General features: G+C 45.4%; 1 protein-coding gene across 1 annotated transcript in view; it reads left to right on the forward strand.

The window, feature by feature from the left end:
• AGBL1 (AGBL carboxypeptidase 1) overlaps nt 1-25,774 on the forward strand; it is a 338,276-nt gene that overhangs the window by 111,520 nt on the left and 200,982 nt on the right. The window contains exon 18 of the mRNA XM_067555656.1: nt 17,260-17,440. Within this exon, the coding sequence (XP_067411757.1) occupies nt 17,260-17,440 (181 nt within the window). The remainder of the gene's footprint in view (nt 1-17,259; nt 17,441-25,774) is intronic.

Genomic DNA, 25,774 nt, shown 5'->3' on the forward strand with positions numbered 1-25,774 from the left:
CTGCAAACCATGAAGTTTTCCATCATGCATCAGCTGTTCTTTGAATCCCAATGCTTACTCAGCCTGCCATAGCAGTGAGACAGGAGTCAGCTTTCTGTGAGTCTGACAAAATGCATATTAAAACACTGACTCCAATTAGTCAAGGCAGCCAGCAATGCAGGATGAAAACTGAGGTAGAATCTGGAGCTGCCTGACAAATAGGCCTTGGAGTAGGTGAAACCCCTGGAATTCTTTGCTGATGGAAAAGGGGCATATGTTGCCTTACAGACAGGACACATTAGCAGATGCAGCTGCCAGCGTGAGGTAAGTTGTCTGTGTACTGCAATGGCTGTTCTTCTGCAGCCTGCCTCCCTTTTCCTGTTAAAGAGCTGAGTGAGTTTCTGCTAGACCCTTCCTTTGTGCTTAAGGAGCACGCGCTACAGAATTGATTGGACGCCCTTCAATAGCTGGTGTTCTGCTGCCATTTCCTCTTCGCTGCTCTAACAGCATGGCCTGAGTCCTGAGGGACTTCTATCTTTCGCATAGTCTGGAAAAAGCCTTTCCATTTCCTTTTTGGAGAATGTGCATTTTATTTTAAAAGGTATTGGGGGCTGTCTCTGGCACTGTGGTGCCTTCTGAGGTCAGGATATTGGTGGTACCTTCTTAACACTGCAGACTCAAGGGTTTCCAAAAATCTTGGCGCCTTTTCTGGCAGATTAATTGATTAAGTGTCCTGAAGATGTAAACCACCCTACAACTTATTACTTTTATTATTATTTCTTTTGGGCTTGCTTTCCACCATGTAAGCTCTCATCATAAGTGCCTCAGAGGCTCCAGGGCGCTACTTATAAGAGGGATATAAATCATTACAAATTATGAATGAAACTGAAATAGGTCCAGTGGAGTTCAGTGTGCGTTACACACACTGCTGGGAAATGTACAGCCTGCTCTTTGCAATACAACTGCCCTGGAAAGCACTGCCCCAGACACACTGCAGCAACACTGCAGAACTGCGTGGCATTGATTGGTTACCCAAACTCTTCATTTTCTGAGGGTGGGTGGAGGGAGAAGAATCCATTTCCCCTCCCCCAGAGAGACCTTAGAATAACCTTGCATGCTGCAGTTCCAGTCACCAGTCTGTTTGGTGGAGCTATGAAATATGGCCCAGGAGAGCCTCCAAACTGCTTTTCCTTCCTCAAATGTTGAATGAGCGTTGAGCTGCTGCTTGATTTCCGCTATCAAGCTCGAATCCCAGCACGAAAAAGCCTTTATATCACTGAGCAACACATTTCCCATGTCTAGCAGTAAATTCCAGTCCGTCGTGGTGCTGTGGGGCATTCTCTAAAAGGTCAATGTGGTACTGTATAAATTAGCCATGGAGGATTCGGATTGCGCTAACTCTACTCTTCCTGTGACAAAGACAGGCTTAGCAAGGGAGGGCATCCTTTAGGGCCAGGTTGATTGCAGAGGCCGAATAATTTCATGAGTAAGAATAACCTGCTTGCTAAGATAAGGATAACCAAAGGTCATGCCCTAGGGTGTAAACTGACACAGCAGAGGTCAGGGAGGAATTCCTTCCACCTGGTACAGTATTGCTCAATTGGCCAGGTGCATTATTAGGGATGTGTTTGCTTCCTCTGAAACACAAGGTGTTGGCCACTTCTGGAGGCAAGATACCAGTCTGTCAGAGGGTGGACTGTCCCTTTAAGGGAGCTGGCCTTAACCCCCAGCTGTGACTAATTAGCTGCCTCCCAGGTGATAGGTCTGGGGCTGAGGATCAGACTGCAGGCCACCTGGGCCTGAGATAAAAGGCCAACAAATAGCTCAAGCGGAGACAGACTTGCAGGGAGCAGATAAGCTCCAGCAGGAGATCTTGAGTCAGGGTCAGGGACTTGGTTTTTTTGTTTGGTTTAGACTGACCTGTGTTGTTTTGGAGAAATAAAACTCAACTCTCAGCTAAAGGGATTGCAACCTTGCTGCTGTTAGGAGAGAGAGTTGATGTACTAACTCATCTTCCTGACCTTCTTTCTGTCTTTGTTTCTACCTCCTCTGTCTTTATCTACCATCTCCAAGGCAAGTGAAGAAAGATTTCTTGCCCTCTGGATAAAATGGAATTGAATGCTGGGCTGTCACAGGCACCAATCATCTTCAGTTCATGGTGGCTTCTTAGCCCTCTTGGGGGCCTGTTAGTGGGGGAAAGGTGGGCAGGGAAGAATGGGCACAATAAGACAGCGAGCAAGTTTTCTTCATGAAATGGAGCAAACTATAGCTGGCAAGTTTCCAGGGTGGAGTGAATCAGTCTTTGCTATTGCTGAGTGTTGTTTGAAACCAAATGAAGGCATTTTCTGCCACTGAAAGCAGCTTCTGTCTCTGGTTCGGTAGTTATTCCTCTCTGTGTTTTAATCATAGCACCGCCTTTTCGTCTGCATAGCACCGCCTGCAAATCTTGCCTGCTGAAAACTGACCTGGATATTCGTCAGGCCTTAATACCTTATTATCTCACTGAAATTATCCTTGAGCCTGTGGAGGGGACTAGAAGGACAAAGCAGGTAAAAAGGGGAGTAATGGCTCACGCGTATGTTCTAATAAATTGTCAGGTTTGTTATGGGAGGGATGTTCTGCCAGAATCTTTCCTATTATTATTATTTGTATTGTGGTAGTGAGAATGGGGATTAAAGATGTCTGTAGTTTTCATCGACTTCGTGAAGGCATTTGATTCAGTTTGGAGGAAAGCATTATAGAAAATAACAAAATCATACAGAGTTTCAGAGAAGATAATTGCCATTATAAAAGCTATGTACAAAGACTCCTGCATTGTCATAAACATTGGTGGAAAATTTAAGCAACTGGTCCAAGTCGAAGTTTGGTGTAAGAAAAGAGGCATGGAATCACTGTTACTTTCCTTCATGTGCTTAAACAAGTTGGATGGTGTGACACTGGATGATCTAGAGTGAAGCTCTGTATCTTATGCAGATGACATTGTAAAACTGGCAGGCACATTTAAATTAAAGATGATACTCTTCACTACCTTGGTAAATTGGTGTAGTCAATCTGGGGTTACAATAAATGCCAAGAAAACAAAGTGGTTGGATCTTGGAAAATGGACAATAGATAAAGTATTGAAATGTGGCAGCAGTGAAGTTGTAGAACAAGTAGAATCTTATGTGTACCTAGGAAGTTTTATCAGTCCCATCAAAGATGAGGTTAAATGGAGATGTGCCAATTGACAAAATTATAAATGGATAAAAACATTGTTTGGTACCAAAGTAAACATTTTTCAAATGAGTGGACTAATAGTATCACTCTATGATCTGGAAGCAGCTGCATTAAATGAAACAGACATCAGAAGGCTGGAGGCAGTAGAAAGATGACAGGTGTAAAGTGGAATGATTTTAGGACAAATGAAGAAGTTAGGAGGAGAGTAGGATGTGAAATCCAGTTTCAGGACTGGCTGCAATAGAAAAGATTACAATGGTGGAGACACTGCAGAAGATGAACAGATGATGGGGTGTCAAAGAAAATAATGCAAGCACCACCTAGGTCAGTCCAAACTAGAGGCTCACCGTCGACTAGATGGCGGGATATCGAACACAAAGACATGACCAGGCTGGACAACATGGAGGAGCAAGCCATGGACAGGAATGAATGGCAACACTGCTGTTCCCTGTGTCTGAAAAGATGATCTGGGATGAGACAGAGATTGTGGTAGCTCCGGGCGCCACAGTCAGAGATCAAGCCCCCCCTTGTACTAAGAGCCATACAAATCTCCTAGAGATTACAATGACATGATCTTGTGTTTTAAGATGACTAGGGACACGAGACCTGAGCTCTGCTTCCTTCTCTGCCACAGACTCCCTGTGTGACCTTGGGCAAGTCTAGGCTATGTCTACAGTTGCAGCTAGGGTGTAATTCCCAGCTTGAATAGACATACTAGCACTAGCTCTTACAGAGCTAGCAAACTAAAAATAGTAGCCGTAGTAGCAATATGTAGCTATAGTATATTAGCAATAATAGCCATGGTAGCATAGGCAGTGGCACGGTCTGGCTGCCCCAAGTACAACCTCCCCTTCCCCTCCCTCGACCCTATAGGTATATTTTTAGTATGCTAGCTTGATGAGAGCTAGTGTAATTGTGACTGATATGGCAATTTCCTGCAGTGACCTTACTGTATGAAGTTTATCTATTGTAGGGCAGGACTGTATGTAATCTCTCGGGGGGAGATGTAAGACTTGGGCGTTCAAAAGGCTATACTGAAAATGTGCCAGGAAAGTATGGACGTTTGGGACCATGAGTGTTAAGAGGATTTCCTGGGGAATCCCTAGGAAGAAGTTAATGCAAATGCCCCAGCTCCACTTATGCAAAAGCCCAATTTTTTGAAGCTATGCCCTGAGGAGAGGGTCATTATCTGTTGATTACCTGTTACAAAAGGCCAAGATGAAAGGCCTGAACTGTAGAGAGAACAGCTGATCTACCCAGCCTGGGTTCTGGTATTGAGAGGATCAATCCTTTAATGATTGTGAAGTGCTCAGATTTTACAGTGCTGGGGGCCATACAAGTACACGTGTAAGCAGATAGGCAGGCCCTCTATAAATAGTTTAAATCAATAGATTGCTGGGAGTTTATGAGATAGAAAGGATGCTGTTATAGAGCAATATGAAGTGTTCCCTGTAGAGGACACTGCATTTCTGAATAGCGATGTGCTCTCCCTTCCTCTCCTTAACTTTATGTTAATAAACTCCACATAATCAAATTAGGTCCCAGAACCGACAGGCCTTGTTCCGGATCTTAACTCTGTTTCCCAAAGAAGGCATTTTCTCAGTAACACTTAGCAAAATGATATCTATCAAATCACCGGCGCATTTAGAATTTAATTTGCTCTATCAGTTGCAATTGTCGTGCTACTTAGCTATGGGGGAAAAATGTAATTTCCCTGCTTCTTTGTAATTCCTTTTACAAGCCTTTCTCTTCTGTCTTCACTGAATTCAGTTAACAAGCTGTTGTGAGGGGTTGCCAGGTTGGTCCTGGGGCTGCTCAAACTCCTTGAAGCCGGCAATGAGTTAGCCAGAGCAAAGAGCTCCTAACCTCTTGCGGAAGATGAGTGGGTGTGTAGACGGGAGGGAGTGTGTGAAGGGAGAGGAGGTCGTAAATCTGGGTAGAGGCTGAGTTGTGCATGACAAACGTATGTGCACCTGTGGGAGGGGGTGTGCATGTCTTGGGGTGAAAACATGAGAAGGGGTGATGAGGTTTCATCCTTCCCATCTTCAGTTACCTTCTTCCCCTCTCCGTCTGGGGACACTGCTCTGTAGCAATTGTCTAACATGCTTCAGTGTGAGCTGGAGATACTGCACTGCTGTTGGGAGGTGGCTGAAGTATGCTGAGGTAGCCCCGAGACTTAGTCTACTACAGGGGTGTGAGAGCTGTGCACACCAAAGGGCTGCACTGCAGCTCCCTCATGTGGACGTTGTGGACATGAATTAAAAGGTTCCTTGTTCACATGAATGTACCGTACTCCCGTTTGAAGAGGATTGCATTAGTGCCAGGCAACTTTTAGTTGGCTCTCACAGCGTTCAATGGGGGAGTCGCAGCGTAGCACTTTGGTGCTCACCCCTGTAGTCTGAACTGTGGGGCAGTGTAGTCAAGCATTAAGTCATTGTCCAGGTAGAAATTCAGACCCCAGCTTGTAAGCAGTGGAAAAAGGATGATCTTGTGGATAAGACTCTGGACCTGGGACCCAGCCGATCAGTCTTCAGTTCTCAGCTCTACCAGTGATTCCCTGGGTCCCCTTAACCTTCTCTGTGTCTCAGTGTTTCCCTACCTTGCAGGTGCTCTGAGGGTACACTCATAAATGTCTATAAGGTGCTCAGATGTTTCCGTGATGAGGTGGGTGGATGGAGTCAGTCATTGACTGGATCATAACACTGACACGACTCCAGAAACGACATCTAGGCCATTTCTGAGACACCCAGATACCAGGATGTTGAGCATGGTCTGAATGTCTAGATAAATAGGTGGATGCTAATTGGCACAAGGAGTCTGTGAGGGAGAGAGGATTAAAAAGCAGCAGGCCAGAGACTGAAGTGGGAAGGAGGTGACAGAGAAAGGAGGGATGTCTGGATGGGAGAAGGGGTTCTTTATCCGAGGGAGGATAGAAAGTTCTAGAAGGACCTTGGTGGTCCTGCACCCGCCCCGTGCATGTGAAGGAACATATGGAAAGACAGGCAAACCTGTCCTCCCATCGGAGAGCAGAAATGGAAATGCCTGAGAGAAGCATTTGGAATATTGCACAGATAATTTCATGGATAATATTCAGGGTGTCAAAAACATTTAGGATTTGATCCTCCCCTGCTTTTCCTCTTCTGTTGTCACTTATATCTGTGCAAAGTGGAGGAAAATGCTACCCTCTTAATATGGTAGCCTTCTTCACCCACTTTGCATTGATGAAAAAGCTCTCCATGGTCCAGGTCTATGGAGAATCTGTTCTTTTGCCAATCCTTTCCCTGTGGCCAGCAGAAGACAGGCTGGTATTTCACAAGTCTGGCACTAAGGGCAGGTCGTAAATCGGACTAACTTACATCGCTCAGGGGTGTGAAAAAGACACTCCCTCCCCCCCCCGAGCACGCCAGTTATGGGGATTTAAGTACTGTCCACCCCGACACTTTCCCACTGATATAGCTTTTGCCTCTCGCAGAGGTGGAGTAATTATGCAGACAGGAGAGTGCATAGAGCACTCTCCCATCAGCACAGAGCATCTTCACCAGACACGCTACAGCAGCTGCACTCATGTAGCGCTTCCTGTGTAGACCTGCCCTTAGACTGCCCTGATGAGTACATATTTCAAGCTATTGCGCTCGGTAACTCGGGTAGGGAATTTGTACCGCAGCGGAGCAGGAAAGTGCGTTTAGTAGAGTTGGGATTGAAGGCCATTCTGGAAACACAATTGTGTAAATCCTGGCCTTTGGCAGCCCTAGCTGTTTAGCTGTGTTTAATAAATCAGGTCATGTCGTGTCTGTCACAGCTTCCAGATGCCAAATTCTTTCTGTGGCACTTTTGTCAGGCATTTTAAAAGGGCAAGAAAATCAACAGCCAGGGGGTCAGCATGAAGCACAACCTGACTCTCCGGAATTGGGCTTCAGGCTGAGGAAAAAGTGAAAGCAGCAGGCAAATAAATGAGCAAAAGGCAGCAGAAGGGTGTCTGTGCAATTCTAGGTTCTATAAGCTGCGTTCTGTGGGTGTGTTGCCTCTAGCGTTCAGGCTGTGTGATACGTCTAACTGGTTCTCTGTTGTCCCTGTGCCTAGTGTTTACTAACCCAGACCATCAAAGATGCAACATACCCAAGTCCACACTTATGTGTACATGCAGCACAGTAAGCTGTGGCCATGACCTGACCTCTATATGTTGCATATATGTATAGATGTGCTTAATAGAGCAAAACTCTCATTCAGATGGATTGAATTATTGACTCTGCTACTAACACAAGCCCTGGTGGACCCTAGTATACAATCCACTTCCTCGATGCTCAACCAGTTTTCTCCCCAGCTTAAATATCCCCTGGAATGCAGATCCTGCTAGCTTATTTACTACCTTGTAATTTTATCTGCCTAGGCACAATTTACAATTGACAATTGTGCCCAGCCATGGGGGGAAACAGCCTATTTACCAACAAACAATTCAAATGTTTTCAGCATTCGTGGAAACTGAAGTCCTCTAGGCACAGGGAAGTATTAGCACAAACTTCCTATAACATACGCTGCCCATGTGCCCCTAAAGGTATTCCACATTGCAAAGCCAAATACAACAGCTAATGCTTGGGAACCTGAAAGTGTAACGGGACTATGAAAAGAAAGAGAAACTAACTAGTTCACTTTCATCCTCAAAGCTGAGTGACATGCACAGGGCACATAAACAGCCTAAATAGTACTTAAAAGTGCATTACATTTTCAAACTTCTTTCCATTTTAATATTTGACGGTGTTGTTAGAATGGTAGGCAAGGGATTTTTTTAACAGTATATGATTTTTATCATTATTCTAACTTGAGACACTGGTTTTATGGCTCATTACAATGATTTGTAACACACCCTACTGCCTGCTAACCTTTAATTGCTTACTTCATTTTAATTGGTCTCCTACAGAATGTTTGAACCTCTGATGCTTAATAATCTGACCCAACTTGTATTTAGCTCAGACACTCTGATTACCTTCCCCAGACCTAAGGAAGAGTCTGCGAAGCCTGAAAGTTTTTTTTGTCCCATCCACCAACGGAAGTTGGTCTGATAAAAGAGATTACCTCACCCGTCTTGTCAATCTTGAACTGCTTAAAGAGTTAGAATAGTAGAAAGATGGACATCGCTTTATACCTTGCAAACAAATTACTGACATAAAAAGCTTTCTGGTAGGTAAAACGGGAAAATAAATCATACCATGTAGTGCTAATCATCAGCCTTCCATGAGAGTGATTTAAAAGGATTCTCTTTTATTTATACAAGTGTTATATATTTTAAAAGCATTTTGATGGTTTACAGACCTGAAGGTGAAGTGACTGCAAAGGCTTTGAAATGCAATAATGCATTGGAGGTCAGTGTATCTGTAAGGCACGTAGGTCAGAACCAGAGGGAGCTCTTCTTACACCATGCAGAGTGACAGGCTCTTTGGCAGCATTTGCTGGAAATGATCAAAGCTCTGCCCATGAAATGCTGAGTTAAAGATACAGTGTAGTGGGTCACCGTAGTCAGCTCCACAGACCTGAGGGATGCACTAAATACGCCAAAAATTCAAGCTGAACGGCAGCCATCACTCACATTGTCACATTATTTGACAAATAGAATTTTCCAGCCTGGTCTGCTTCTTTTTTTGTTTTTGTTTAAATAATAAATAACTTGAAAATAATTTTGGAAACTATAGTAAATGAAAGGCCTTTGCTGTGAAGGCTTTGCTGCTGTGAAGTGTTAGAAGCTGCTGTTCAGAGATTTTTTTCCCCTCTTTGTTTTTTACTATCTGCCCTTTCTTCCCTCTCTCTTTCTCTATGTGTATCTTACACGCACATGTACACAGACAGTCAGAAGACCTTCCAGTTTGGTTAGTGTGGAATGAATGAAAATTTGTTTTAAACATTCCCCGACAGAACATTTCTGGGGCAAAAGAGTGATAAAAATCAAATCAAGTGGAGTCCAAGAATTTAATTTTTCCTATCAGAGCCAATCTGTGATGCTTTATCTCTTGACAAAAATTGATATTTTATCCCTCTGATAATGGGAGACTGATTGTGCTGCTGCCTCATAATTTTTTGTTCGTTAAAACTCATCCCCTCAGGAGGATCTCAAATCAGAGGCAGAGATGGTTCTGTGCCTATTTTAAAGACACAGCCTAGTTTAAGAATAAGCATTTCCTTACTGTAGGTGGAATTAAGCAGGGCAATGGATCTCCATTCCATAGAGACAATAATTGTGACCAGAGTGCACCTCTGGCTTCAGAGACGTCCCTTCAGATAATAAATTGAGTTCTTCTCCCCTGCAAATGGTTGGTTGTTCCCCTTGGTGTTGTGTTGTCTTGCTGCGTTTGCTGGTTCTTATTCCCAGCTCTGATTGAATGCTCTCCCACGCTTTGTTCTTCGTGTCACCCCTGGAACGTAGGAGTTAGAGATCTAACCTGGCAGGACCCACCTTGATCTTAACCTGCTACGATAGAATAATCGGGCCAAACCCTGAGGTCCTTATTCATGGTTTTCTCATTCTTCACTTGTCCAGACTCCCAGCTTTGCCAGTGTAAGGACTTCAGGAATTGGTCCATAGAAATTAATGAAGGAAATGCCTGTTAAGTCACCTTCTCTGTCCCCTGGGCAGTGCAGGAGGGATGCTTTACAGAATAGCTTCTAGCATTTGGACAATCTAGTTATACATGAGCTTCTACCACACCCCAGGAGAGACTCTTCCTCAGCCTAACAGATCTCACTGATCTTCAGCCTAAATATTTCTTTGCCAAGTTTCATCCCATTAACCCTCATTTCACCCCTGTGTAGCACTCTAAGCAATTCTTTCTCCTTGGAAGAGAGGAGAAACTGTGGATTTCATAGGCAGAAAAAAATCAGGCACCAGTCGAAGCATTACACACAGTATGAACAGTAATTTGCAATGCAGTGATTCCCTGTGGGTACCCTGGGAGACCCTATCTGCATCGACCCCATCTGCAGTCTCTTCCATTGGGCCAGATGCTACCTTTTATACATGCAAAGAAGCCACCACTATGTCAGTCGAGTTGGTAGTTGTAGACTGAGGGGACTATATGGACCCCGAGTTCAGAGAAGGTCCTTGGGGCAAATTCATTGCTGGTATACGCAGGAACAATGCCATGGAAGTATACTGTAATAGGCCAATGGTGTGTTTGGGCCTCTTCATCTGTGTCTCTGACCAGAGAAATCACTGGAGGGATGCTGAGCCTTCGCCTTTAGTTAGTTGAAGTCTGCACTGCAAATTAGATAGATAAAATACAGGTATATGTGTGTGTGACTAGCGTGTGTACACCATGAAATGTAGATGCAATAGAAGATTACAATATTACTATTTTGGAGTTGGAGACTTATTAAAGTTCTGTCCCATTCAGGTTAACTTTTTATAAAGTATCATATGTCACCCCAGACCCCTTCCTGTTACATAAATTATCAGAGTTTCCTTCCCCCCATCATTATAGAGTGACATGGGAGAAAATTTTTATGACAATTGGAAGCTTTTTCAGCCTTTTTCACCTGCCTGATTCATTTCAGGTGAAATCATTTTCTTGGGGGAATCTGCCCATGGATTTAGCGATTCTCTTTGGACCTCTGCCCTAGGCTCCACAGACCAGCTACCCAGGCCTGGGGGACCTGGGAGAGAGCTTTTGGGGTTTGTGATTCCATTGCCCATGGTCAGCATATGGACCACCATGGTCCCATCTGTGGGATACACTTTGGCCATGCGGTTGCTTAAATGCCCCCTGCTCTTCCTGGCTCCCACTGACTTCAATTCTTAGTTGCTCTTACAGCTGAGAGTCCAGTACCATCACAGCAGGACTCATTCATAAATGTACCCTTCCAGGAACTAGGTTTGCCATTTGTCCAGGTTTTCGCTGGATCATCCCTTTATTGAGGTAGCTGTCCCAGAAAATCTGTGAAGGTACTCCATACACAATGCCAGCTGTCCAGTTTATGGTATCAGGATGATCCCCGATGTCCTAGTTTTTTTGTGCCTAAGATATGGCAGCCGTACAGGGAAATAGCACCTTCATCCTGCCATGCCTCAGATAGATTGCCTCAGTACAACAAGGCAATCTGTGTTGCTCTCATACCAAGGCCTGACTTCCAAAACACACAGAATGAAGGTCAGTGATGAGACAGTACAAAATGCTTGAGAACATCCCAAATTGCCTACTGTCTTAGGGCAAATTCAGGCATTGATGTACATATAATATGAGCTGTGAATGATAGATATTCATGTTCCTTTAACCTTAATCTAGTGGCAGCTACATCAGCCCACTAGATAACCTGTTGGAAGGACAATTGGTGACATCAGTATTAGAGCTAACAGCAGCATAGAGACCGAGAGGAGGAGGAAGAGGGGGTGTTGTGGCAAGCCGTCCTGCATACTCTGAGGGCAGGGCGCCATGCCCATGGAGAAATAGTGCATGGCAACATCTTCCCACTGCTTTCAAATGCCTCAAAATAGATTTAAAACCATACTCAACAGCTCTCCGAGTATAAAGACCAGCAGTGGCACCGTGTCAAGCTGCACCCAGCCGGAGCAGTGCGTGCCTGTGTTCTTACTGGCCAATCATCTCTGAACATCTCTGATTCAAAGGTGAATAAATTCAAATGGCACACGCACAAAAGGAGGTTGCCAAGCAACCTACAGCCTGAAACACCCCCACCAGGATATGAAAGTAGAGAACAGGCGGTTCATGGCTGAGGCAATTTACGCTTGTAATGTTCCCTTTTTGCCATTTGGAACAATAATAATACATTTATTATATGCTTAAAAAAAACCCTTTTGAATAATGCAGGGATGCGACATATGGACCTGCTGATGCATTTATCCTGCCTTGGTTGTGGGGTGTGTCTGCTTATGGAGTGTTTATCAGGTAGTAGGGTCAGAAGGAGATGGTGCAGGGAGGAGATTACCAGGTCTTGAGGTAACTGAAAGAGACTGACAACTCACAAATAGTTTTTTTGCATCAGTGTCTCATGTCTCCTGTGATATGTGTAATTAGTGGCCTCATGACCCCTGCTTTAATATATTCATCCCATACAGTGTCCTTGGAGCCTGGTTGTGTCTGCCTTGCACCATGTACTGCCTGATCTCTGGCTTTGTGTAGCTATCAGGCTTTGGGGATACTGAATTAATGTGTATTAACAGTGTTGCACAAAATAAAGCCTTATCATGCTTAGGGGTGGGCATGAAAGAAAAACTTGAGTCGACCAGCCCTGAACTTCCAAGGTGGGAGAGAAGGAGACAGAGAGAGGGTGTGTTTGTTTTGTTTATTGGTAGATGGGGAGAATCCAAACCCAGATCCTGACCTAGTCTGAATTCAACAGGAGTTGGGCATATACAATCCCAGTCCTATATTGCGTTGATACCGTTTATCTTCACAGTGGGCAGATCCGGATCCAAAGAACCCTGGAATTTGAGGAGCTCAGAATCTCAACCTAGATCAGGCCCATCTGGAACTGTGCTGCACTCCCCTTCACTTGTTCTTTACTCTGAAGGACAATGGGATTTTGTTTGTCCCTCACGTTTCTCTACGCCCCTGTTGCTGTCATAATCTTCATCAATGTCAGACTTGCCTCGGGCATTATGCCTTGATGATGTCATAGCCAGAGGAGCTTGACGACAGGTATAAGATTAAGCAGCAGGCGGGGGCAAGCTGTGCTGAAGACACAAAGCTCCTGTTTTCATGATTATATCCAGAGACATAATGAATGGAGGGAAGAAAAAGAGAGATGGGAAATGTGTGAAATGTTAGCAGAATTCTGACTTCAAAGGACATTTTTCAAAGTTTTCAGGAGGTATTGGTGTCTGTTTAATCCCTCACCTCAGGATTCTTGGCGTCTATAGGTGTCACCTTATATACTGGGCATGTGGAAATGTAACACAGTGTAACAAGACGTGATCAGTTGGATGAGGCTTCATGTAGCATGAAAAGGTTCCTGTGCTTTCTCTTTTTATTATTTATATTCCCAGAGAAGGTTATATGCCATGTGGGCTTTGCAGAGACAGATGGCTAACCTGAGCTTTCTGGCAGCTTCCCAGGAATTCAGTAAAAATTCTGCCTAAGAACTGGCCTAATGCTTTTGGCGATCTGGTCTCCGATTTTAGCTTTGAAAGAGCCATGTGAGAGAGAGATCACTAAGGGCTGTCTGTGCGTGTCATAGAACCACATGCAGCTAGGCACAACTGACTATCAGGAGAAGCTCCAAACTGGAACAGCAGATAGAGAGGCAGGACAGGTGTCACGTGCACTGGCCTTGCTGTGTGTGGAGCCCGGCCACAGGCATAGCCAGGGGTGGGAATTGAGTCAGGAACATGGTACTTCAGCAGAACTCTATGTGGAGTCAGCACTGCCATAGCAGGGGATGCTGGAGGTCAGGATTGACATGCATCTGCTGATTTGTGGGCCAAGAAACTCACACAGTGCCCGCCTATGCTCAGCATGACGAGCCAGAGCTACTGTCCAGCCCTTCCATGAGCAGTAACATTCATCACCTTGCCTGAAACAATAATTAATGCAGATAAGTGGCTGTGTGGCTTAAAGTACAAGATCAGCTCACTCCTAGGTGCTGCTTACCACAGAACTAAATCTGTGTTTCTGGAGTATTTCAGTGGAAGGGAGTTTTATGGCTGGATCATCAGCTCTTTGTTTTACTTACTGCTTCATTAGTCTTTCTGCAGGGTGTGATCCAGGGAAGCACAGCAACGCAGCATGGCTGTTATCAGAGACCGCTCCTAGGGAAGGAGCGTGTGTGAACAAGGGTCTGCAGTAGCATGCAGTGCGCTGGCTGGCATGCACCTGTCCTGCAACGCTCCTGGGGATGGGACGTCAGGGCTGCTCACGGGTTTGTAAGGAACTCATTCTGTAGGGTCTGCGTGTTTTAAAAGGAGGCTTCAGTTCACGTAGCAGAGGCCTTTCTATTGGGAGCCAAAGGTCATGAGTTCCACGCCCCTCATACGTTATATATATTATTAGCTGATAAATTTCAATGGCATCCATGTTTGAAGCCAGGAGAAGAAGCTCACTAGAAATTTGCTAGAACCCAAGAGCCCAATTTTGCATGGTGCTGAGTGCCCTCAGCAACCCACTCTCTTCCAGAAGTCCTCAAAGGGTGCAGAACCCAGGCAGGTGCGGATACCCAAATAACATCCACTGGGTCTCTGGAAATAAGTTCTGGACACGCTCCAGCCTCTCTTGTACAATAAGGTCCAGTTCAGAGAAAAGTGCTCTCATGTAGCCCTATGAGATGAGCAGGATTGAGGCAGCAGCTTCTTACATCACCAACCCCACCACGTATTACAGCTGGCAAAGTTATGGCAAAACCTTCCTGAGCTTTTGTGGATAGCACGCTGACGCTGCTCTGGGTTTTTCTGTTGGCTGTCGGCAGAAATCCATATGCTGGATTGAGGCCTCTCAATTAACATGCTGCACTTGTTCCTGGGCAGAGAAGAGATAAGAGTTGTTAAAGCTGTAGTCATCAATCGCAAAAGAGAACACATTTTATTTTGCTTTGTGCTATTTACAGCGGTTGTCCATTCTGAGCTCTCAGGAGCCCCATTCCCCACTAGCACTGCACAGTCCCATAAGTTTAACTCAGCAATGAGACTGAAAAACAGCATTAAATCATGGTGATGGGGGAGAGAAGAATATGTCTGGAAGTGGGAAAATGCAGCTGATGTCTTTGCAAAAGCTGAAGTTTTTGCTTGTTACTACTTTAAAGCACTGTCGATAGACAGAGAAGAGGCTGTAACGGAATAGAAGCCTCATCCCCCGAGATTGGCAAAATGCTGCTAGTGACTTTACAAAGGCCAGAGTGATCCTTTCTTGCAGTTTTTAAATGCTCAAGCATACATTGTATTTTGATCAGTGCAACCCACAGCAAGTCACAGTATAGGAACAATATGGAACTAACATAAGGCTATTGGAAAACAGAGTTCTAGTTCATGTTGCTTTGCTGGATCCATGATACAGCTCTGTGTGAGTTCTCCAATCATAGATACAGTTCATTTTGTTTAATACCTGCTCACTCTTTGGGAGAAAGGATGTGAGGGGAGGAAAGAGGGAGAAAGAAAGAGGGTGATTAACTCCATATCTGAGTCTATAGCCCAGCCACTTACAGTGAGGGATAGCTAAAGAACGGCGTATGCACTTGTCAAGAAGAATCATGTTCTATGGGTGGATACAAATGACTAGGAAATGAGAAATCTGGGTTCTGTTCTCATCTCTGCCACATCTTGCTTTGTCCAGCAAGTCACTTATACTCTCTTTACCTAATTTTTTTGAGCATAGGTGTTATGAGGATTAATCCATTACTGTTTGTAAAGTGTAGAAATCCATGGGTGACGTTGGGATCCTCAGGAGGTGCTGTAGGAGGACAAAATATTATCATGTGTTAGTTCGGTATTTATTTACAATATTATTGCTTACACAGTAAAGCGTTGCTGACGCCTTTTGCAGGTGCCACTGTTTCTGCTTGGCATTGCCCCAAAGGCTTGTCAAACCGTGTCCCATTGAGCAATGTAAATACAGCAAAAGAATGTTACATATTTCAGAAACGATAGGATAGAGCTGGACAAAATCTTCCTGGCATCGGTGTGACACTAGCAGGTTGTGGTTTGCAGAAAACCAAAACACACGAAGTCGGACTCAGCATTGAGAATACTCACAAAAATATTGTTTTTAAACAAAATATTTCTTCTTCTTTCACTCTGTCCCCCAGTTCCTGCCCATGTCCCCCGTCCTCTGCTCAGATCCTCCATCCCCACACCGATCGCCCCCGTTCCCGGCTCCTGCTCCTCCCTCCATAGAGCATGCTCAGTGAAGATGGGATGTCCAAATTGAGATTTTTCAGAGGTTTATAACTTGGCCAAATTGAGACATTTTTTCACAGGAACAGCAAAAGACACATCCCTGACATTATGGTGACCCTCTCCGGCCCCTGCCAAACTTTAGCTCCCTGCACTAAAGCATGGAGGTGCTAGAGATTCTCAATGAAATGGCTGTAAGATTTTTTTTTTAACATGGACAAAAAAACATTTTTTGCTGACACTTCCCAAAAGAATTCAGCTTTAGACACCTGGCACAGAAAATTTCAATCCCAGCAGCTAGTTCGGCCAAGTTATAAGCAACTGAAAATGGTGTCTTACAATTGCCTGACAATTTCAGTTATAACTATCGGTGTCACTTGTTGCACCGCCTATCGTATTTACTTAAATCAGGGAAATAATGTATCTATCCCTTATTTGAGAATGGAGTGATGGTTAGAGACTGTCCTCTTTGCAGCCTGCCTAGATAAAATCTGTATCTTTCTTCTTCCTTTATTCTGTGCAAAGTCGCTTGCACAATTGTAACACCAGTGTGTTGGACACCCTCAGCAGTGCTAATACCAGGAAGTCTGACACTTTGGAAGGCTTAGGAAGTTTACCAAGATCCTGAATCTCAGGTCAAAATCCTAAGGGTAGGTAGATATGCTTAGAGACTTGGAATGGTATCAGCTGCTAAAGGAGAAACACGCAAGGTGAAGTTGGGCCTTAGCAAATGAAATCCTGTTCTGTCGCTTTTAAGTGTCAGTGCAATTTGACATTAACCGACAGGGTCAAACTTTCATAAATGGCTTGAAATATGAAGCTGCGGTTTCTCGAGTGTAGTTATCTGCACACGCAGAAAACCCTCTAGCTATGCATGCAGTTATCTATGCAGACAAATTCAAGAATGGTGGGTTTCCATGCGCAAAATCGTGGGTGCAAATTTGGACGCCAGTTTGAAACCATGGCCTTTTGAATGAGGAAACATCAAAACCAGGGGAACGCTGCCTCTCTGTGGGGCACCCTCAGCAGTGCTCATACCAGAAAGTCTGACAGTTTGGAGGGCTTAGGAAGTTTCCCAAGATACTGAGTCTCAGGTCAAAATCCTAAGGGTCAGTAGATATGCTTAGAGACTTGGAATGTTATCAGCTATTATTCTATCCCGGGATTAAAAGGCAAAATGCCCCCCACAAAGCTAAAATACAAAGCAACGTCCTCTCTAAGTTTTGTTTTCTGTTTTATAGGCAATCGTCCCTATGTGGTGCTCATGGCGCGTGTTCATCCTGGGGAGAGCAATGCCAGCTGGGTAATGAAGGGGACGATGGAGTTCCTGGTGAGCAGTGACCCCATTGCTGAGCTCCTGAGGAAATGTTTCATTTTCAAAATCATCCCCATGCTCAATCCAGATGGAGTCATCAATGGCAAGTGAGTTGTACCAACCTTTGTTTACCCTGGGGTAAAAAATTCTTACCTCAACTCATATGGCAAGCTTTATCTTGGTGTGGGCAGCAAGGCTTATCTTGGGAGTCTTTGGTCAGGAAAACCTCCTTCACATCGATCCCGGAATCCGTATGTTAGCCACGTACAGTGAACAGTCATCACACAAAACCCACTTGTTGGGTGTTTGATTTCACAACCGTGAGTAACTGTAATAGCCTCAGCTGCCAGGACAGAGCAGTACCACAGCCACATGGCCTGACATGGCTCTAGGTAGCTAAATAGAGATCCATCTGTCCCTACTAAATCATTCAGTGCCGACTTCACCTACAAGGCAGCAATGCTTAGGAATAACTTGCTTTAATTAAAGTTTTGCATAGGCAGAGAGGGGGGAAGATGAATAAGGATCAATTTTACCATTACGTTTTCATTTAAAGACTTCCACCCAGTGAAGCTCCCTTCATCTCCTCACTCACATTTTTTGATAGATTTTGAGTCTTTCTGGGCCTGGGAAATGCTGGTCTACTCTGAATTCCCTGGGGGTGTGTCTGCACAGCAAAAGCTGTGCGTGGGCTAGCTGACCTGAGCTAGCCCGGTTAACAATAGCCGTGAAGACAATGCAGCAAGGACTTTAGAATGGACAATGAGCTAAGTACGAACCCTGGGTCTGTGCTGGGCTTGTACGACTTGCGCCGCAGCTCCTGCCCTGCGCTGTCTTCGCTGCTGTTACCCCTCTTAGCTGGATTCAAACGAGCTCAAGTAGGCTCCTCTGTACACGGCTTTTACTGGGCAGACTTGCTCTTTGCATGCCTCCTCCTTTTCCAGCCCAAGACATGCACGTGTGGTCAGTCACTCACTCACTGTCTTGACGGAATTGAAGAAAACACAATCCTGCTTCTGACACTGAAACCAGAAATACGAGGTAGCCAGTGAGTTGGAGAGAGACCCTATTTTAGCATTGGATTAGATGAGATGGGGCTGTGTGTTCAAATACCTTTGAACATGGAGTTTTCCCACTTGGGATGGGTATTTGGTAGTGGTGATATAATATATTCACTGTCTTCTTTTAAGGTGATCATGTCTCCCTTTGGTGACAGGCCTTAGAAATTACAACTATCTGCTGATTACACCTGGAGGAGTTACTCCTTTTGGTCAGTGGTAGGGGCTTGCATTTTTGGTGCTGAAGGGGTTACATTTTGATCCTCACTGGTGACTGGTTTTTGCATGTTTGTGGCCACAGTTTGCTACAATAGGCTAATCTCAAAAGGCTGGATTGGTTCAGACAAGCACTCAAAAGTCTGGCTGCTCTTTCAGACTTCTTGAGTCTGTAAAACTGTGTTGGGATCTTCTGGTACCTTATGGTCTGTGGACCTTTCTGATTTTGGTGCAGGCTGGATGGGACCCACGTGAGCAGAGAGGGTAGCAAAAATGAAAAAGAAGAATGAGAAAAACTGAACAGAACTTTATTAAACATCCCAAACCAATTCATTCTGAGTTTGTGCAAAAGCTTCCGTGGGCAGGTGCTGGGGGTTGCTTTGACATTCCCCAGCCTGTCACAATGCTACGAACCATCATGTCATTCATGATATATCACCTCCAAAGAAGCCAACAGCAGCTTGGTGGCTGAGTAGACATAACCCCTGAGTGTTCTAGGCCTCTGCAGACACCGAATGCTCTAATCCTTCCAGGCAGCAAAAGCAAATGTAAGATGGATGGTTTTTTTTTTTCACTGCACTTAAAGTCTCCTGCAGATGGAGGGCTGGAGGGAATGTCTGACCTTTCTCTCTCCAGCTTTCAGGAGGTGACTCTTTAAGTGTGGGATCTGAGTGGGGAGGAAAGAGCTCTGCGTGGTACCTCAAGGAAGTGTTAATTCCTGAGCTCATGTCACTTGGGAGGAATTCTGCCTTACATGGCATGGAGAAGCTCAGACCTGACCTGGGTGATGGGAGCACTTCTTGCTTGAGAGATGAACCAGAAGATCCTGGTTCTATTCTTGGCTCCAACATTGATTGCTTGGCCCTGGGCAAGTCAAGTCTTGTCTAGATGAACACTTAGTGCATGGCGAGCTGGGGTGCAAATCTATGGCACTCTAGCCAGCCATGCACTAGAGGTTCCCTGCTGTGCTTTGATCTCCTCTGCCTTGGAATCGGGGTAGGGTAAGTGCACAGTAGGGAACTTGGAGTGTGCAGTAGCAGGGTCCACACAGCCAGCTAGCACACAGCAGGCTAGTGTGCTGTAGTGTACCCCCCGCATTAATTGTTCATCTAGGCAAGCCCTCAGTGTGCCTTTCTGTGCCTCTGTTTTCCCAGCTGTAAAATGGGGGTAAACTTAGATGCTAGAGATGGACTAGATGTAGGTCTTTTCCATCTACATGCAAATGCAAGGTTGGTACATTTACTAGTGTTTTACCTGGTCTAGTTTCCAATGCTACATTTCAGGGCACTGTCTACATTAAAAAGAAAATAGTTTTCTGGGAAGATTATTCCACAGCCTCACACACACGGCACACACAAGAAGGGTTTCTGATACTTGCTGTATTTTTCCCCGTATCTTGATTTCATCCTCTCATTCCCGGTGACACTCTTTATAATTACGTTGTGAGGCTTAACTTTAGTGTGTAACATGCTTTGAGATCGTCAGGTGGAAGGTGATAGATAAGTGCCTAACTCTATCCATCCACCTACTTTTGTAGCTTCCCACTTATTACACAGGGAGAGAATGGAGATGCTGGTGGTAAGGTGCAGGAAGAAATCTGACTTCCATCTTAACAGGTTTTCACCCTTCTGTGCTCCCTGCTGCTCTGATGAGAGATCCCCCACTCCGGGCTTGCCCCTCTCTCACAATTCCATTAGAAAAAATGGCTGGAGAGGTGAATGGCCTCAAAACCTCCAGTTTTTGCACCAGTGAGAGAGTTCCGTGTTGATCTCCACGTGGAAGCCATAAACGAGTCGAGAGCCATATTTGGGGATTATTTATTCGTAGAACAATAGTGCACGGAGACCCTGACTGAGCTCAGGGCCCAATGGTGTTATGCATAGTCAGCGATGGCATCTGCCCCACGCTGCTCACACTCTGAATAGGCAAGGCAGGCAAAGTGTAAGAGGAGAGACAAAGGCACAGTGACTTATCCAGGGTCATGCAGCAGGTCAGTGGTGGGTCTCGAACCCAGGCCTCCTGAGTCCCAGTCCAGTGCCCCCTCCCCCAGAACATACTGCCTATTTGGCAGGGCTTAGCAGGACATGAATGCACCCAAATACCAAATTGTGATGATTATTTGTAGTGTGGCAGTGGCAAGGAGCTCTGGTCATGGACCTGGACCTCATTGTGCTAAGCGCTGTACATACACAGAACAAAAAGATGATCCCTGCCCCAATCTAACTAATGTTGTGTCCCCATCTCCATCAACTTGTCCATTTCTTTTGCCATCGCTTCCCACTGCTCCCTTCATTCCTCTGTTCTCCTATAGTCTTGGGTACTCTACAATAATGTCTGTGGTGTCTAAGTACTAGTCTGTACTGAGATTCCCCCATGCCATGCTCTGAGCCACCGTTATTCTCCACGATTGCAGGGTTCTGAGTCCTGCAATATCCCTTCTGCTGGGATCCCAACTGGTAGTACCTTTCCAGTCGCATGCACTCTAGGACCAGTTGTCCCCATTGCAGAACCCATTGTGCGTCAATGGACATGTCAGATTTGAAAGGAGAATCTGTCCGTGAGAGACTCTGGCTGTCTGCTGGGCACCATGTATGCATGTGTGGCAGCCTGATACCCTACCTCCCCTGGACCAGGATCTCCCCCACCTCATTGCCTCCCCTCCAAGCCCCAGGCCCAAAAGGTCAGGATGAAACTATGTCCTCAGCCTCTCTTTGGAAGGCTCTTAGAGGAACCAGCTGGGGCTGTTTGATTGAGATGATTATCCTGAGCATCCCTGCCTCGCTCTGGCTTTTTAATGAGCAGAATGATTGCAAATCTTTCCACTTTGGAAGCACAGACTCCTATCTCTCTCTCTCTCTCCCCATCGCTCTGTGCCATGTGTTAATGCTGCGCTAGTCTCCCTATCTCAGCATCTTTCCTTATTTAAGAGAGGATTAATTTTTTTGTTGTTGAAAGTGCTTTGAAGCTCCTCCCTCCCCGAGCCTTCCCTTCCCTTAGTGTCAGAGCATGCATAGTACTCCATCATCAGTCATGGAGATGGATGCCAGTGCATGGCATTTACAAAGCCACCCCTGTGGCTCCCTGCTGGACTCAGCCCAATGGAAGAGCACTCTCCTCCCAGCAAGGCACTTGCCTGATCACACTCCAGAAGCCTCATGCATCAACAAGACAAGCAGGGCCTCACTGTTTGCTTTGGCTAATGTGATCTGAAAGTTACACGTGGCAAATATTCCTCTAACACAGACATGAGTGCAGTAATGTGATTACATTCCGGCAGCACACGGCTGAGATGGGAAACATCTCTCCTCCCTCCCCCACGTCCCCAGCTCTTCATTTCTTTCCATGCTTTTACAATCCATCCCTGTCCTTCTGCAGTGGAAGGAATCAGAGCTCTGGAGCTGACCGTAAATGAAGTGCGTGCGTGAGGGGGTGCTCTTCATAGAGAACCATAGCTCATCAACAGTTATCATAGCTGAACCTGGCTTTGTTCAAAGCTGAAAGGAATTGTGAGCATCACGCTGCACTTGCTATTTTTGACTGAATGCACTTGTCCTATACCCTCCCAGAGAACAGCAGCCAAGCGTGTAGCCAGTCAAATGGCAGATCTGATGCATTTTGCTGTATCTTCTAAGAAAAGTATTAGATGTTTCTTATCCGTGCCTCTCCTAGCTCTCGTCAACGGATGGACATTATATCTTTCCATAGGTAGGGAGCAGTCTGAATGGATTTTTAAAAAATTATTTCAGATAGAAAGGAAACAAAGCAATAAAAAACCAATATAAAGGCTCTATCTGCGACAGAGAGAGAGCATAGTGTAAGAGACTCCTTCTGCAATAGCAGCCGTCTTGAACTGGTTAGCAGAGAGTGACCTTGCAAGCAGGCAGCGTGCCCTCTCTGTTCTAAAATCTGGGTCTGGAGACCTGGGTTTTATTTGTGGCCCTCCCACTGACTTGCTTCGTGACCTCTCTGTGCTTTAGCCTCTTCCCCCTTAAAGTGGGGATAATAATGATCTCCCACCTCTGCAAAGCATTTTGAGATCTTTTGAATGAAAATTTTGCAGATGTGCTTGGAGACTTGGTATATTCGTTCTTGAAAACTGCCCAACTTCCATGTTTTAAATAGTTTGCTGGGGTTTGACTTGTTCAAAGGCAAAAAGCAACCCCCCCCCCATAGAAAACCAGCCAAGAAACCTGTTAGATTTACAGTTCTGTAACTTAAAATAGCCTGGCTGACACTTTTCAAAATTGCTAATAAACAAATAAATAAATTCGTCTGTCTCTTGGGCTGAAATCTGTGCTGCCATCTCAAACGAGATTTATTATTGTCAGAGCTGTGCAATACCCCCTGAATCAGGGTCTTCAAGAGAAATTGGAACAGACTTAATGATGACAGCACAAAGAGAGCCTTTTGGACCAAGAGATGAAAACAGTGGACTGGTACCTAGACTTCCATTTACACACACACTCGCACATGGGCTTATGTGCAACGGCAAAGCTACCCACACGCTCCCTCCCGCAGATTCATGTGCTAACATACAGTTGCACTCTATGCTGACATCCTTCTATGACAGTATACAATCCTGTACGCAGACTCCGATTAATAGCCCATACATGCAACAACTCATGTACACTTGCACACACCTGCATCCCTTGCACACACTCACAACCTTCACACACTCACAAAGAAGTAGTCAGCATTCTGTAATCTTGCTGGGCTTCTCCGGACACTGCAGTGCTGGATAAATATTGCTATTTATTGTACCTAAATTTAGGGTTATTAATTACTTCTGTATAAACCTAATTTATATCACCATAAACAGCAATAATAAACGCTGCCAAATGCTAATACCCAGTGCTTGCCAACTGTGCCTATGCTTGATGGGTTCTTCCCCCCATTTCCCAGAAGCATTAAATTAAAAATGATTCAGAGCTGCAGGATCATAGATCAAGCTATGGGTGGGAGATCCCAGGGCAATTCACTTGTTTTACAAAATACTCCTCACCAAACAGCCCGTGAGTTCTTTGTGCATGTCTTATCTCCATGTTCCCCCTTCTCATCTCTGCCATTCACAGAGCCCTGACTGGGTGATGTGGCCAGTATGTAGCCAGTCCCTGCCAATCTCTAATATTGCCACCCTCTTCTTCATTTTCCTTTCCTCCTTTTACACTACCCCTCTCGCTTCTCTCCCCCAGTGTTCTCTGCTCCCGGTCTTGAATCGAAGAAACACATGAACACTTGGCTTTTCCGTGACATTGTCTATTTTAGGATCTCAAAGCATTTTATAGATGTTAGCCCTCCCAATGTGTGAGCTAGTAGGTGTTATCTTCCATTTTTCCGGAAGATAACGGAACAAAACGGAGACATGGAGAAGTTAAGTGATTGCTTCCAGGTCACAGGATAAGTCAGTGGGAGAAGTAGGAATAGGATCCAGGAGTCCTGATTTGCTCTTTGGGGTTTTAGCCACAGACTGTTCTTCCTCTGATTTAAAACAAACAGGCAAACAAACCAAAAATGCTGACGTGGCAGTTCAGCCGAAGAGGTCCAGTTGAGATCTGTTTTAACTTAGGGTACCATTAGTGGTCGGGTCCTCTTTTATTTAGGCTGCTTCCTCCATTCCAGCTGAGTTATGGCTCCTCACCAGTTGTTTCACTGAAGCTAAAGTGGCAGGGCTTGAAATCCTAGGTAATCATAGAAAGAGAGGGAGGGAAAGGCCTTGTTAGGTTACATCCTAGGGCCCGGGCAGAACTGTTCCCTGTTGCACATTTTCTTGGTCTCTAAATATCCCCAGTGATGGGGTTTCTACCCTTCCTTTGGGAGCCCGCACCTTGATTTCATAGCAGGGTGCTCAGAAAACGATAACAGAAGCACATCTCCCCCACATCCCCTCACTGCCTCCTCTCCCTGGCAGGGGAATTGAAGAGGAATTTATTTCCCTTAATAAAATATCATGTGACCAAAAGGGTGACATGCACTCTGCAAACACACTCCAAAGGCTCCCAGTGGTTGGCCCATCTATGCTATGTGTGCATGAGTGTGTGTGTGTGTGATGGTGTAAGGGTTGGGGGAGCTGGTAGGTTTCCGTAGTGCTGGACTACAAGGGGCTGTTCAGACTGAGCAATGTCATTAATTGGTACAGTGAGAGGGTTTCTCTGGTATCATGAAGGGGTTCCCCAGGTGGGGGAAGAAGGAAGGAGAATACAGCAGGATTATTTCCCCCCTGCACCTTGCCACTTGCCAGATGACTCCATCCCCCAAACCATCCCGGGGAACCAAGCATTTAAACTAGCACAGCCTAGGTTTTAATGCTGCCCAAGCCAGCAACAGTTGTGCTAACGGCATTTGCAAGCCAAGGTGTATCAGATCCAAGAGAGAATTTTGCAATCGTGGAACTTGCTTAGATGATGGTATAGACATGCTGGTACAGCAGGAGGTTACCTTCAGTATCTGAGGGTATGGATTAATGTGCTCACTTACCGGAGGACTATGGGTAATGCGTTAGGTGTGTGCTTGTTCACCACTGTCCCCTACTAGAGGGAATGAGTCCACCGTGGAAAATGTCTATGATGCAGTGACTTGATTGGAGACCTGGAGAAGAGATGTAAGCTCTAATAGTCTAGATTCACCCTGCGGAGGGTTGAAGTCTGGGTAGTATTACCACGGCCTTTCCCCAGAGGTTCTACCAAGGGTGGCACTCTGGCCTTGGCCCCTTCCATGCTGTTCCCACCCATTTGGGATGATTATACCAGCCAGCTCCAGGTCCTCTGGTGGAGGGGTAATTTGGGGGGCAGCTTGCTCATCTGTGCCCAGCTCCTGTGGAGTGAAATGAACCTGGTTACTGCTACGGACAACTAAGGAGGATTCCCCTTTAGCTCCCTGGTAGAGGCCTGTTTGGAGCTATACCTAGCAAACCATAGGAAACGTCTCAGTTTAAACCTATCCCTTTGCACAGTACTGAGGTCACGGTCCACCCACAGCATCCTCCCTGGTAAACATCCCTTTGCAGCCAATGGCTTTGGCCTAAGATTCTAGAGCCACGGAACTGCCTTCTACTTGCACTTCCAGCAATCTGTTATTTATTATTCTGTTCTTTATCTGCTGGAGCCGCCTTGCCCCTTGAGTTATTAGCTTTATTCACTTATTACCAGTGTTTCCTCCTCCGTCAATGTG

Source organism: Emydura macquarii, unplaced genomic scaffold (assembly GCF_026122565.2).
Source record: "Emydura macquarii macquarii isolate MOO-44397 ecotype Brisbane River unplaced genomic scaffold, CSIRO-AGI_Emac_v2 contig_1644, whole genome shotgun sequence".
Lineage (NCBI taxonomy): Eukaryota > Metazoa > Chordata > Testudines > Chelidae > Emydura > Emydura macquarii.